The 12646-nt window shown below is 43.7% G+C and overlaps 1 protein-coding gene and 1 long non-coding RNA gene across 2 annotated transcripts in view; one reads left to right on the forward strand and one right to left on the reverse strand.

The window, feature by feature from the left end:
• Positions 1-2246: 2246 nt before the first annotated feature.
• Positions 2247-6108, reverse strand: SNAI2 (snail family transcriptional repressor 2). The gene is made up of 3 exons (XM_002710513.5): positions 5723-6108; positions 4417-4962; positions 2247-3513 (listed from the first exon to the last, which is right to left on the reverse strand). The coding sequence occupies exons 1-3, from the start codon at positions 5799-5801 to the stop codon at positions 3332-3334; spliced, it is 807 nt and encodes a 268-aa protein (XP_002710559.1). The 5' UTR covers positions 5802-6108; the 3' UTR covers positions 2247-3331.
• The window catches only part of LOC103348011 (uncharacterized), a 51903-nt gene continuing 45271 nt past the window's right edge, over positions 6015-12646 (forward strand). The window contains exons 1-2 of the long non-coding RNA XR_007918597.2: positions 6015-6131; positions 7224-7323. This is a non-coding gene — a long non-coding RNA (uncharacterized lncRNA). The remainder of the gene's footprint in view (positions 6132-7223; positions 7324-12646) is intronic.

Below are 12646 nucleotides of genomic sequence, written 5' to 3' on the forward strand. Positions count from 1 at the left end.
GAGGTGGGAGAATAATTCAATGAACACATGATTTGGAGTTAAAAGCTTGGGATCTGCCTGCTGTGCCACACTGCCTCCTATTATGTGAAATAAATTAAGGGCATGAGAACCCTTGTGTGCATATCTGACTTGCATTAAAGTCCATGGATTTCTGCACTCAGGCTCCCAGATTGTCTAGGAGGCCTGGTCCATGTACACCCTATTTGCCACCTTCTTCACCGTCTTGGACACCCAATCTATTTTAGGGTTCTCTTCAGTAGGGTGGGAGACACAGAAGTAATTTTTTTCTCAGAGAATTTGTCAATACTCTTTGCACTAAAGGGTAATATGCTGAATTTATTTTAGATCTTTTAGCTTGTCTCACCAATTTCTATTATTTTATTGACTTATACATCCTATCAACATGTGTTGATGTCTGTGTACCCAGTGATACATCAGGTATTGGGAGTTTCTGTTTCCAGGATGTTAAAAAGAAAGATATCAACCAAAGATTGTGATGGGATGAGGTGAATATTATCATCTCAATGGTGGAAAACTCCCAGAGGAGGAGGGTTGGTAAACATATTTCAAAATAAGTGACACTGGGGCTGGTATCATGTGTTGTGGAAGAGTGTATCTAGTCAGAGACATTGATAAAATTCTAAAAGTTCTGAAGCATTGACTGAGGCGTGTCTACAGCACATCCCAGTATCAGATGCTTCTTAATTCAGACTCATGATACTTCAAGAAAGTAAACCATTTTAAGCCTGAATGAAATTAGGTGGTTGGCACAAAGCCGAATGTATTACAAGACTAGTACCACCAATGCTTTGCTAAGAAATTAAACCTAAGCAGGTTTTCCTTTTAGAAACTCAGCTGTTTAAATTGGAGCCACCAAGAAACTACTTGTCTGTGCATTTATGAACAAAGGAGGGAAGCAAGGGTAGATAGGATTCCTTGGACAGCCAACCAGACTTCCAGAAAGCCTGACTCACTCACATTTTCCCTCTACAAGATGTTTCTACATGTTAGCCTGGAAACACTCAATCACTGGCAATTTCTATTCCATATACACCTAGCTAAATTGGTCTTTTTCTAATTTTAGAAAGCCCCAGACAAGCTATCCGCCATATTGTGCTTTGCATTTGTAAATTATTAATTCTAAATAATTTTGTCTTTGACAAAATAGGCCCTGAGATATTCAAAAGAAGATAAGACCAGAATAGTAAATTGAAATTTTTGTATTCAAATGTATAATATTTTTATATGTTGGCTGAAGTGTACATGTAACATACAGTAGAATGCAAGTGACTATTAAGGGACTAGTATTGGTAATTTTTGTTGGCCACTTGTTAACAGTCTGTCACTAATATCTTTGAGGTATTAATTACAGCTTTTATTTGTATCACCAGGACATTAAGAGGAAAATCATGATTCTGCAAGCTCTGATCATGCAAAAGAGAGAAAAGTGATCTACAGAAACTGCCCTCATCCTGGCTTTGAGTTTGAATCGAAATACACCCCTTGGTAATGAGCACAGTTCTTGACGGTGAGGATTTTGCACACTGATTAGCACATATGCATGTAGTAAATATGCACTTGTGAATGGAGTGGCTGGACATGTTCTTTTTCATCAAGTTCCTACTAGATTTGGGTGGAGGTTTGTCTAATTTGTTCAAATGCCATGGAAGGCGACTTACCTTTTCAGTTTTCCCTGCCCCCTTCAGACATGTCACTTATTTGATATCATTAAACAAGGGCTTTTCTTTTCACGGTTTGATTGCCCAGCTAGTTAATGTAAATATAAAATATAAAAGTTGTGTATATTTTTCCTAATCTCCTCATGTGAATTTTCTGATTTTTCCTCTTATATGTCATTAAATTATATTTCTTTTAAAAAATTATAAATTGTTCCAGTAGCCTATGTGATGATACAAGTGACTGCAATTTGCTTTTGTAAAGTCACATAAAGGAAAAGTTTTGAAAGGTTTTCTGTTTATTAATAATGTGACTATGTTTAGCATTCAGAAAGTGTCCTTAGAAAAGGAAATGTCTACAAACTATGACTGTTATCTTTTGTGAGTATCAGAGTATTATCTTAATAGTAAAAAAAAAAGTTGGCATTTACTTATAATGCAACATGTAAAGTCACACTTGATGTGCACAATAAACACTATTCACATTTATCAACAAAAGAAACATTGGTATGGTGGTGTGTTACTAATCATAAAGCAAGTCAATTTTGAAAATCATATACAAGCAATAGATTTTAAATCAAAAATGTTTATTGTAAAAAAGGACCTTGAAAATGGTTTTCTAAAAAAGACACATTGATTTCACAAGTCTTCAGGTTGTCACAGGCATTGCCATGAACAACATCTCACTTTCATACAAAACTCATTCAATCATATAAAAATAAACACAAATTTACATTGACTCATCAACTATACAATTAATTAAAAAGGCACTTGGAAGGGTGTTGTATTATTGCATTTGATGTATGCATTTAAAATAGTTTAAGTACATTATTGAGTTTCTAAGTATCCTCTCTTGCACTTATTCCCATCTTTACTTAATTTTAGAAAAATCATTAAAATTCTTTCAAAAAGTAAGACATGGAGCATGCACCAGGAATGTTCAAAGCTAATCTTTCTCTCCTCCCCCAAGGCACATACTGTTTATCGGCAAAAACAAAACAAAACAAAAATACTTTTAATACATTCTCATGTGTTTTGTTCTTGTCCTTTTCTCTCTCTCTTAAAAATAACAGTTTAAAGCATTACAGGTCATCAAAAAAAAAAAAAAAAAAAGGCTTTAGTTCAACAATGGCAACCAGACATCAGACATGTATTGAAGTAAACTTGGAATACTTTATAAGGCACCTGAGATAGCATCTGGCAAATTCTCTTCCTATAGGAAATTCTATTACAAACTCTATTACAAAGCAATACTGTTCTTTCAGTTGAAATGATTTGGCAGCATTGTAAAATCTTTGCATTCTTTCTTGGTAAGGAAAGATGCAATGTGCTTTTCGCTTCATCTTTGAAGAGAAAGGTCCTTGTCTTTTATCCTTTCAATCTAGCTGTCAGTAAATATATGGTAATTTTGAACTTCACATGGAAAGGATTAACTTTAAACACATGGATTCCGTGCTCTTGCAGCTTCGTGTGTTGTGTGTGTGTGTGTGTGTGGTGTGTGCATGTGTGCACGCATGCATGCATGCATGCGTGTGTGTGTCTATACATATTATTTGGTCGGTAAGCACAAGAGAAAATGCCTTTGGACTTTTATTTGTCATTTGGCGTCGGAGTGAAGAAATGCATTCTGTTCGAGTAAACATTGATTGCGTCACTCAGTGTGCTACGCAGCAGCCAGATTCCTCATGTTTGTGCAGAAGAGACATTCTGGAGAAGGTTTTGGAGCAGTTTTTGCACTGGTATTTCTTGACATCAGAATGGGTCTGCAGATGAGCCCTCAGGTTGGACCTGTCTGCAAATGCTCTGTTGCAGTGAGGGCAAGAAAAAGGCTTCTCCCCTGTGGGTGGAGGTGAGAAAGAGACAAAGTGTGTTTTAGTCAAAACATAAAGTCAAATAACATGAATGGGTAACTAAACCATTGTGCCAGAAGAATGAGAAGTGACAAAACCTGATTTAAATACCAATAATAATAGCTACTTTACTATATAGCCCTTTGAGATAAATTTGAATGTTGAATTAAATAAAACCCTACCCAGAATACCACTATTGGTGCCAGTCACGCCGAAAAGAATTCACGGAGCTCTGGGACTTTCACTTATCAAAGCTTCTCTGCCTCAGCAGGTGCAATTAATGTTGAACACCTCTCAATATTTCCCAGTATTTGCCCCTTTCCCTCCTTTTGTGTTATTACTAAGGCAGTCTAAATGCCTTGACTCTCCACAGAAAGATTTTTGTGCAAGAAGCACAATTTCAGCAGCACAAGAAACACAACACCAAAGGCACACAGCAAATTTCATCCCAACTAGGCAACTCACCGAGAGGTGCTAGTATAGTCATCACAGCAAGAGTGTAGTTAAGAGAGTACTATAGGAAACATCTTCATCTATTTACCAAATCAATGGATCAGGATAGCAGCATTCGTATTTGCTGATTACTGGGGGCAGTTGCACAGAATACACATGTCAGCACACCTTTCCTGATTTTCTAACTGATCTTTGAGACCAACCTCCCATGTCTGCTTTCCAAAGTCTAAATGCTGTTTGCAGTCTCTGGAGCAGAGTTTGTTAGCAAGAAAGGGAGAACTCTGTGCTCTAACAACTTTTGGAGCAGTCAGGAAGTGGCCATCAAAGACCACCCATCACTCAAAAGCACTGGGTCACTACTTCATGCACAGCCCACAGCCAGCCCACAGCTGGCGTTCCATCAGAGAGCCCCGTCCTGAGGAGGGTGTTTCTCTTACCAGTGTGAGTTCTGATGTGTCCTTGTAGCAACCAGGGTCTGGAAAACGCCTTGCCACAGATCTTGCAGACACAAGGTAACGTGTGGGTCCGAATGTGCATCTTAAGGGCGCCCAGGCTCACATACTCCTTGTCACAGTATTTACAGCTGAATGATTTCCTAGACTGGGCGTCGCAGTGCAGCTGCTTATGTTTGGCCAGCCCAGAAAAAGTTGAATAAGTCTTATTGCATAAATTGCACTGAAACTTCTCAGCTTCAATGGCATGGGGGTCTGAGAGTTTGGATTGCAGTCTTTCCTCTTCATCGCTAATGGGGCTTTCGGAGCCGCTGTGGTCCTTGGATGAGGTGTCGGATGGAGGAGGGGGACTCACGCGCCCCAAGGAGGAGGGGTATCCGGAGAGAGGAGAGAGGCCGCTGGACAGAGGGGAGTGGAATGGTGCCGTCGTAGTCCACACGGTTATGGGGCTGTACGCTCCGGAGCTGAGGATTTCTGGTTGTGGAATGACAGGCATGGGGTAACTCTCATAGAGATATGGGGCAATGATCACTGGGGGAAAGAAAAGGAGAGAGAAGGAGATTTAGGTAAAAAAAAAATAACTGAGATAAAACATGCACACACCCACAGGCAGGAAAGATCTGACAACACAGAGAGCACTTGGTAATGAAGAAGAGAGCCTCGTTTAAGAGGACACACGCACTGGGAAAACACTGCCCTTCCACCCTGGCCACTACATGGTTACTGTGCTGGAGGCACACACAGCCTGACAGCTGCCCCCGCCAGCCCCGCACTGGGCACCCCGGGAGCGCAGCCCAGGCAGTGCCTTCCCGCCCCATCCAGGAGGAAGAACCCAGACCTTATTTCTAAAGAGCAGACACAACAGCTGTTTTCCACGGAAGGCACGAGCTATTTACATGTGTTATAACCGCCGAGAGCCAACACAGGGGGGAGGTCAGGCTGCCTTCTGAAGGAAAGAAGCTCCAAGAAGGGAAAAAAGCAACAATTGCACACTGACGTAGCTGAGTGGCTCATCTGCCACAGATCACTGTGCAAGTACCTACAAGCTCCAGAGACGGAAGCTGCCAGCGCTGAATAAAGTCTTCCCTGTCAGTTAGGAGTTTTCAAAGTTTTGAATTAAAACGAGTTCTAGGTGATCAAAAGACGCCCAGCTCTCCTTTAGAACAGTTTCCAAAGGAAACAGCTGAGACGTTAGCTCTTTTGTAATCCAGTGTTTCAGCAGGCACACCTATTTATATTTGCATATCGTTACAGTTCTAGGCAAACTTTTCATCATTATTTTTTTGTTTACCTGTGTGTGTGTCCAGTTCGCTGTAGTTCGGCTTTTTGGAGGCGTTGAAATGCTTCTTGACCAGGAAGGAGCGCGGCATCTTGCAGGCAGGTCTGGCGGGCGCCCGGCGCGGATAACGGTCCGGCGGGAGGACGCGGCCGGTCCCTACAGCATCGCGGCCGGCCGGGCTTGGGCTCGGGCCGCGCTCAGGTGCCGCGGGCGGACGGGCCGGCGCCTCTGAGGTCTCCCGGCTCCTTTACGAACTGAGCCCGTTCGGGCTGCGAGGGTTTTTTTTTCCTCTCTTTTGCAAGAAGGATCCAATCACAGCCGAGAGGCTCAGGTTTCAGCCCCGCCCCCTGGGACAGCTGTGAACAGAGGAAGAATCTGTTGTCAGACTAAATTATTCTGCTTCAAAATGGACTGTTTTTCGGTATTTCAGGGGAGAGGCGGGGAGAGGTGCTTAAATATTTCTAAGAGAGTCGATGTCCCTGCGTTAGCTCTGCCCACCGATTTCGTACTCTCCCGGAGCTCCGGGGCTCGGTCGGAGGGGCTGCGATGGCTGCCCCGAGCCGGCCTGGCGTCCAGATGTGGGCAGCGCGCAGGCGAAGGCACGCAATGTCCGCCCGAGGAAGGAAAAAGCTGGCCTGCAAGCTAGCGGGGAGCCTGGGCTTCAGGAGCGCCTGTATTTGGAAGTGGCATTTGGAGAGGGTTGCCTTGCTCAGGGAGCAAACAAAGAGCTGTTCTTGGCGTTTGCGAAAGGAAGGTGGAAGTGTGAAGACAAAAGCGCCGCGGTGTGGGGGCTCCCGGGGCTAGTCCCGGTCCGCAGCCCCGGCCGCTGCCCCAGCGCTCGGCGGCCGCTGTGCGCGGCCAGCCCTAGGCTGAGCCAGAGGCGGCGCTTTTTCTCCTGGACGTTAGGTAGTCCTGTCACCGTGTTAGCCATGGGGGCTGAGAATTGCTTTGTAGCCCCGTCGCAGGGCTGCTTCTCCGGGGAGGAGAGAATCCGCAAAGATAGAAAGGCTGGCAGAGAGGGAGGGACAATAGTTAAACTGTCATTATGGGCCGTGGAAAATTCTCGCACAAGCGCCTTTGAGAAGAGTTCGAGTACCACAAGGCTTTTTTTTTTTTTTTTTTCATGAGCGAGAAAGGCTAGCATGGATCTTTGAAGACAAATGTTTCAAGTATTTATGTACTTTCATTTGGGGCTACTTCCCTCAGAATACATTCATCATAACCCATGCCAGTATGAACCCATTTCCTGTAGTGCACCGAAAAATATACAAGGATGCCCTTAGGAGCACTACATCTATGAAGTTTTAAGGAGGTATTGGGTCACCAGCAAAAACACCTTGCTTATGAGTATGGTATTAAATCTAAAATTCCTCTAACCTGGCTCTGTTTGAAAGTAAAATATCAACCATCTTTTCAAACATTCCAGTCCATTTCACATTTTCCTTCCTACTTGTTCAAAGAATGAAGACAGAAGAAATCTGCAAGAAGACCACCCTATTCTTGTTTCTAACAGGTGCTAGAAGGGGAAAAATGTGGAAAAGAAAACAACAGTGGTGATGTCAGGACTTGGGTGAGAAGTGCATTGTCAGACGGCCTAACTGCTTAATCTTGGGGTGAGAAAACCAGACTGCTGTGTTTGTGTGTGTGTGTGTGTTGTGTACCAGGGCCATGCTCATAGGTTTCCTGAGCTGATTTCAATGAGTCCCTTTTGTGAGTCCAGCAGTCACTGTTCTAAATGTCAAGCAGAGAAAGGAATTCAGATGATTCCTTATGCTATGGGAACCTGATGGGCAGGAAATGCAAAATATGAATTCACATTAGGTGCTACCACAGTCCGTACCTGGAGTCTAAGTCGGAGTCGGGATTCCGAGCCGGCTACTTTTGTTCAGATTTAGACACCTGGTTCATTTGCACAGGAGTCCTCCTTGTCCTTCCCACACCATTTCCTGCAAAATGCATGTTATCTTAGAGACACAATACATTTGGGAAAATACAAGTAGCTGCGGACTTTTATTTCCTCCCCTACTTTCTCTCTGTATAGAGTCTATTCACAATGGAGGAGTGTTAGAGAATGTTCTGGTGTTTATTCGCTGGTAATTATAATACAAGATAACCTGCCAAAATATGTATTTTTAAAAATCTCTTTAAAAAGCTGAACAATCACTCACTATGCTTGAAAACAACCTCAGTTTGGGTTATAGAGGTTCAACCATGGAGGCCTCCTTCCCTGGCACCTGAGGTGCCCCACACGGACAGGAGGCAGGTGGTGTGGCAGCGCCTAGTGCTGCCAGGGACGGTGCATGAGGCATGTCAGTACACACATCCGCGTGCTCACGAGTCACTTGCATACCTGTGTGAGGTCTGCTCTCCTGTCAGGAGGGAGCGTCCACGCGCTGATAGCATGAGTCACACCAAACAGGTGCTCTGCTCAGACACGGCCGCAGCATTTAGACAAGGGAAGTCAAGGGCACACCCAGTGGCCAGCGGCAAGGACTCTTCTGGAGGAAGCTCTGTTAGCCACAGGGCTCCTGCCTCTGAGCTGCTGATGGCCATCGACCACAAGACTCACTCTCGCCTGCCGGGGACAGAGTCTTTGTCAAAGCAAGGACACCAGCTTTTGCACGTTTGTTTTTGGAATAAAAAGAGAAGGCAATGAAAGAAAACAAAAAGGTGTCAGAAAAAAACCCAAATGGATTTTGCTCTCGTAAGACTCAGTCCCAGGCTGGTAATAATCGGGTGTTAAATATGCAGGCTGACTGGAGGAGTCCTTGCATGAGAAGAAGGTGCTTGTCCTAGGAATTCCTGTCTGTGCACACAGCCCGGCCGGGGTGCAGCAGGTGGGCGCTGGCCATGTGACAATACGGAAGGCACAGGCTCTGCCTGTGGGCTGGGGCATGGGGAGAGATGAGCAACTCTGGTGGCCTTTAATAGGGAGGCTTGAATATACCCCACCCCAAGCTTGCATTCCTGTGGGCAAGGACCCTTTCCCGCGCCTGACTCCCATTGGAACTTGTTGCTGAAGCCTGCATGGGAATCTGCACGCCTGCATAAACTGCTTCTTAATTGCCATGATGGGGCATACCTGCCAGTCTCTCATTTCCGCTGTTCTCTGAAGAAGCTGACCAATGTAACTTGCGGAAAACTTTGCAAATTAAAGGTCTGGGACTGTCCCCCACAGGCTCCGTGGACTGTAGGGTTTCTCTGGGCTGCAGTCTTTTCCATGAAAGACACATTCTTGCTCTGCCAAATGGAGAAATAAATTAAATTCGTGAGGTTAGGGGATGTAGTTGGGATGAGTTTACTTTGCACAGAGATTTGTGCATACTGAGGTATTTGTGTGTGTAAAATGCAGTCCTAACTACTGAGTTCAGAAAACAGAGTGAGTCTTGCACCAGTAGAAAGCATGGCTTGACAGAAGCAGAGAATCCTGCCTTGTGCTATCCCTCCATACTGTAATGAATGGCCCCTCTTCCCAGCATTAGTCTGTGGCACGATCAACCTTGACAGAGGTGATTAACCCCCTTGAGTGATATGAAGTTAGGAAATATCCAGAGCTTGGCTATGATGTCTGGAGAATATTATAACACATTACTGATTAAAAAGAAAACTAGTTAGGTAGGAACAAAGGGCATATTATCTGTGCCTTTGAAATTTGTATCACAAAGATGGGATGCCATTTTGTGGTTTTTGTGCTTATATATGTATCTGTGTGCAAGTGTTTATATTGTATTCCTGATTCCTGATTTAGTCCAGTCTCAGACAAAGTAAACTGTAATAGTCAAAGAAGTTTCCTTTTAGTATCTGGACTTCACTAGCTGTGAATGATGTTTAGTACACATTCCTAGTGTCTTTCAGAATGATTTTGGGATACATATTTCCCAATGGGCAAAAGGACAATTATCAGGGTGGGCATAGGATTCTAACTGTATATTCTGAGCTTCATTATGAGAACATTTCCTCTCTGAAGATGTAGATGGAACTCACATGGGCACCCAACATACACAAGTATATATACTCAATGAAACTTATAGTGCCACATATGAATATGTGCGTGCGTGTGTGTGTGTGTGTGTGCTTGTGCATGAAGTGAAAATCAATATCAGCAAAAAATGATGCCAGGATATTCCTCTGCTACTTAGGCATTTCCATTATTTCCTGTGAGTCCTCTGGGCTGTCTTCACTAGGCTCATAGTCACTAGCCTCCTGAGTCTGTCTAGAGTTAGCTGGAATGCCACTGGCTCCACAAGTATCATCATGTATGATCAGATAATATTTGAGATTACTTCAAACAGAAAACCTTGTTTAACTTAGGAATTTCATTTTAAAGAAATGTGCTTTCTAACAAATCACTTGTATTCAGAATCCTTTCCCTAGCTACAGCTTCATAATCTCATTTATCTTTGGATGGCTATAATATGATTTGTGTGCCATGCACAGTAAGATACTCATCTCCTCATTGTTCAATATGTACTATGCGGACAGTGTTGACGATCTTATCTATAAAAGGAGTAAGAAAGACAGTGGAAAATGTTGAATTTATCCATTATTTTGTATGACAGCTCATGGATATGTGGTTGCAAAGAGACACCTAGGGGCTGACTTTGGAAGACAGATTCTTTTCTTTTTCTTTCCTCTCTGTTTCATAACTTTTTGACAAGGTCTGCCACCTAGTGGAAGGTACATTGATTTGACTGCACTAAGAGCCTCTGATTGACCTCGTTTTGCAATCGGTAAACATTATTTAAAATTTTTATTGAATTTAGCAATTCATTCATAATTCAAAAATGAAGTGTTTTTGTTTATATAAATAGGTATGACATTTATACAACATGTTATTCTGATTTCATAAAATACCCGAGGAAAGGAAAAGGATTTTGGTTATCAGTCTAGGAACTAGAAAGGAAGTAGTTGAAAATAGCTAGCATTCTACTAGAAAATGAGTAAGCATCTCACATGATTTGTTTCTGATGTCATTACAATGATCAGCAAAGTAGAGGCATTTAAAGACAGGAAACCAAGCATGAGCCTAGTCTCCAGGGACGTTAAGAATGAAAAGGTTTCTTTTGGAGTTCTGGCCTCCAGGGGCTTTGCATCTTACTAGCAGGCTCTGCTGCCCACTGTGGTCTGCTGAGGTGGCCGAGGGACTCCCAGATCCAGCAGTGTGTGGACTCACTGGTAGTGTGAGTACTGCCATTCTTGAACCATTAGGGCATGGGGAAAATTGAAAGCTCAGGAAATGAATTATCTTGGTCAAATCACACCGCTGGTAAGGAATTGGTAGAACAGGGATTTGAATTCACCTAATTTCTTTTTTTTATTTATTTTTCTTTTATTATTATTATTTTTTGATAGGCAGAGGGGACAGTGAAAGAGAGACAGAGAGAAAGGTCTTCCTTTGCCATTGGTTCACCCTCCAATGGCCACCACGGCCGGCGCGCTGCGGCTGGCTCACCACGCTGATCCAAAGGCAGGAGCCAGGTGCCTATCCTGGTCTCCCATGCGGGTGCAGGGCCCAAGCACTTGGGCCATCCTCCACTGCACTCCCTGGCCACAGCAGAGAGCTGGCCTGGAAGAGGGGCAACTGGGACAGAATCCGGAGCCCCAACTGGGACTAGAACCCAGTGTGCCAGCGCTGCAAGGCGGAGGATTAGCCTATTGAGCCACGGCGCCGGCTTGATTCCACCTAATTTCAAACCTTCATAGTGGTACTTCACTACTATGCTTTAACAGTGAAACAGGACCTCTGAGACTTTGCCTTCTTCCTTTTCCCCATCCAGGGTGTATTTACCCTTAGGATTGATGAGCAATTATGATCCCTTTCACTACCCTCTCTGCTCTGTGTTTTCCTCTTCCTAAATGACGCAGAGATCATGGCTATGACACTTTCAGACTTGATGTCACTTGCCTCCAGGTGTTGGGTGTGACTCCTGGAATAAGATCTTAAGAGAATGAATAGGTAGCCATCATTGTCATCTGGTCCACATAGAAAAAAAATCATTCTTATTTTATAAGTAGCACATGATTTCTCTGACTTTTAAAAATTTTTTAAATTTATTTTGTTTGAAAAGTAGAGAGACAGAGTAAGAGATACAGATGGAAGAGATCACCCATCTACTAGTTCTCTACTCAAATGCCCACAACAACTGGAGCTAGACACAAGCAGAAGTTGGGAGCCAGGAACTCAAACTGGGTCTCCCAAGTGGATAGTGGACCAAACTACTTCAGCCATTACCCTCTGCCACCAAGGTGTGCGTTGACAGCAAGTTGGAATTGCAAGTGAGCTAGGATTCAGATCCATGCATTCTGACATGGGATATGGGATCTTAACTGCTTTGCTGAATGCCTGTCCCACGTGGATTTTCAAAACTGGAAATGGTGATGTTACATCAGTCTAAAATAGGATGAGGGAAGAGGGTAGGCCTATCAATGAAGAATAAATGTTTCCAAATATAATGGAGTTTTACAGTCTGCTGGCACCTTTTTCTTTGTGTGTGTTGTTCATGTGCACGTGTGTGTGTGTACTGTCTGCCTTGCTTCCAGCATCCAGCAAAAGCCCTTGTTGATTCATGTCGGAGGGGAGATTTTTGGTGGGCTTGTGGGATAGGTTGGTCTGCATCTGTTTACAAGAAGGATTTGAGAGGCTCCCTGGGGGAGGATATACCCAAGAGTCATTGAAAGAACAGGAAACCAGCCCCTGCCTCCCAGCTTGATCCCTCAACAAACCCTCAGTAGGCAAAGAGGAGTACTGATTCTGAGTCCAGAGCCCCGCCTGTCACTCCAGTATGTCTTTTGGCCAAGCACTAGGAAATGCTATGCAGGAGCAGGCTAGAGACCATCGGTGAAGCTGACACATGGCATTCTTGAAACTCTGTTAAGCATTGGAGCACGGACAAGGCTGCTTTGGCATCTGAGTCACAAACTGTGAGTGGACTGTGA

The sequence above is a fragment of the Oryctolagus cuniculus genome, chromosome 6 (genome assembly GCF_964237555.1).
Source record: "Oryctolagus cuniculus chromosome 6, mOryCun1.1, whole genome shotgun sequence".
Taxonomy (NCBI): Eukaryota; Metazoa; Chordata; class Mammalia; order Lagomorpha; family Leporidae; genus Oryctolagus; species Oryctolagus cuniculus.

Bases quoted from the DNA above. Each gene is read 5' to 3' on its own strand.
- SNAI2 (XM_002710513.5), bottom strand. From the start codon at position 5,801: ATGCCGCGCTCCTTCCTGGTCAAGAAGCATTTCAACGCCTCCAAAAAG. The intron at 4,963-5,722 runs GTAAACAAAAAA...TCTTTCCCCCAG, and splicing joins CGAACTGGACACACACACAG to TGATCATTGCCCCATATCTC. The intron at 3,514-4,416 runs GTAAGAGAAACA...CTCCACCCACAG, and splicing joins ACACATCAGAACTCACACTG to GGGAGAAGCCTTTTTCTTGC.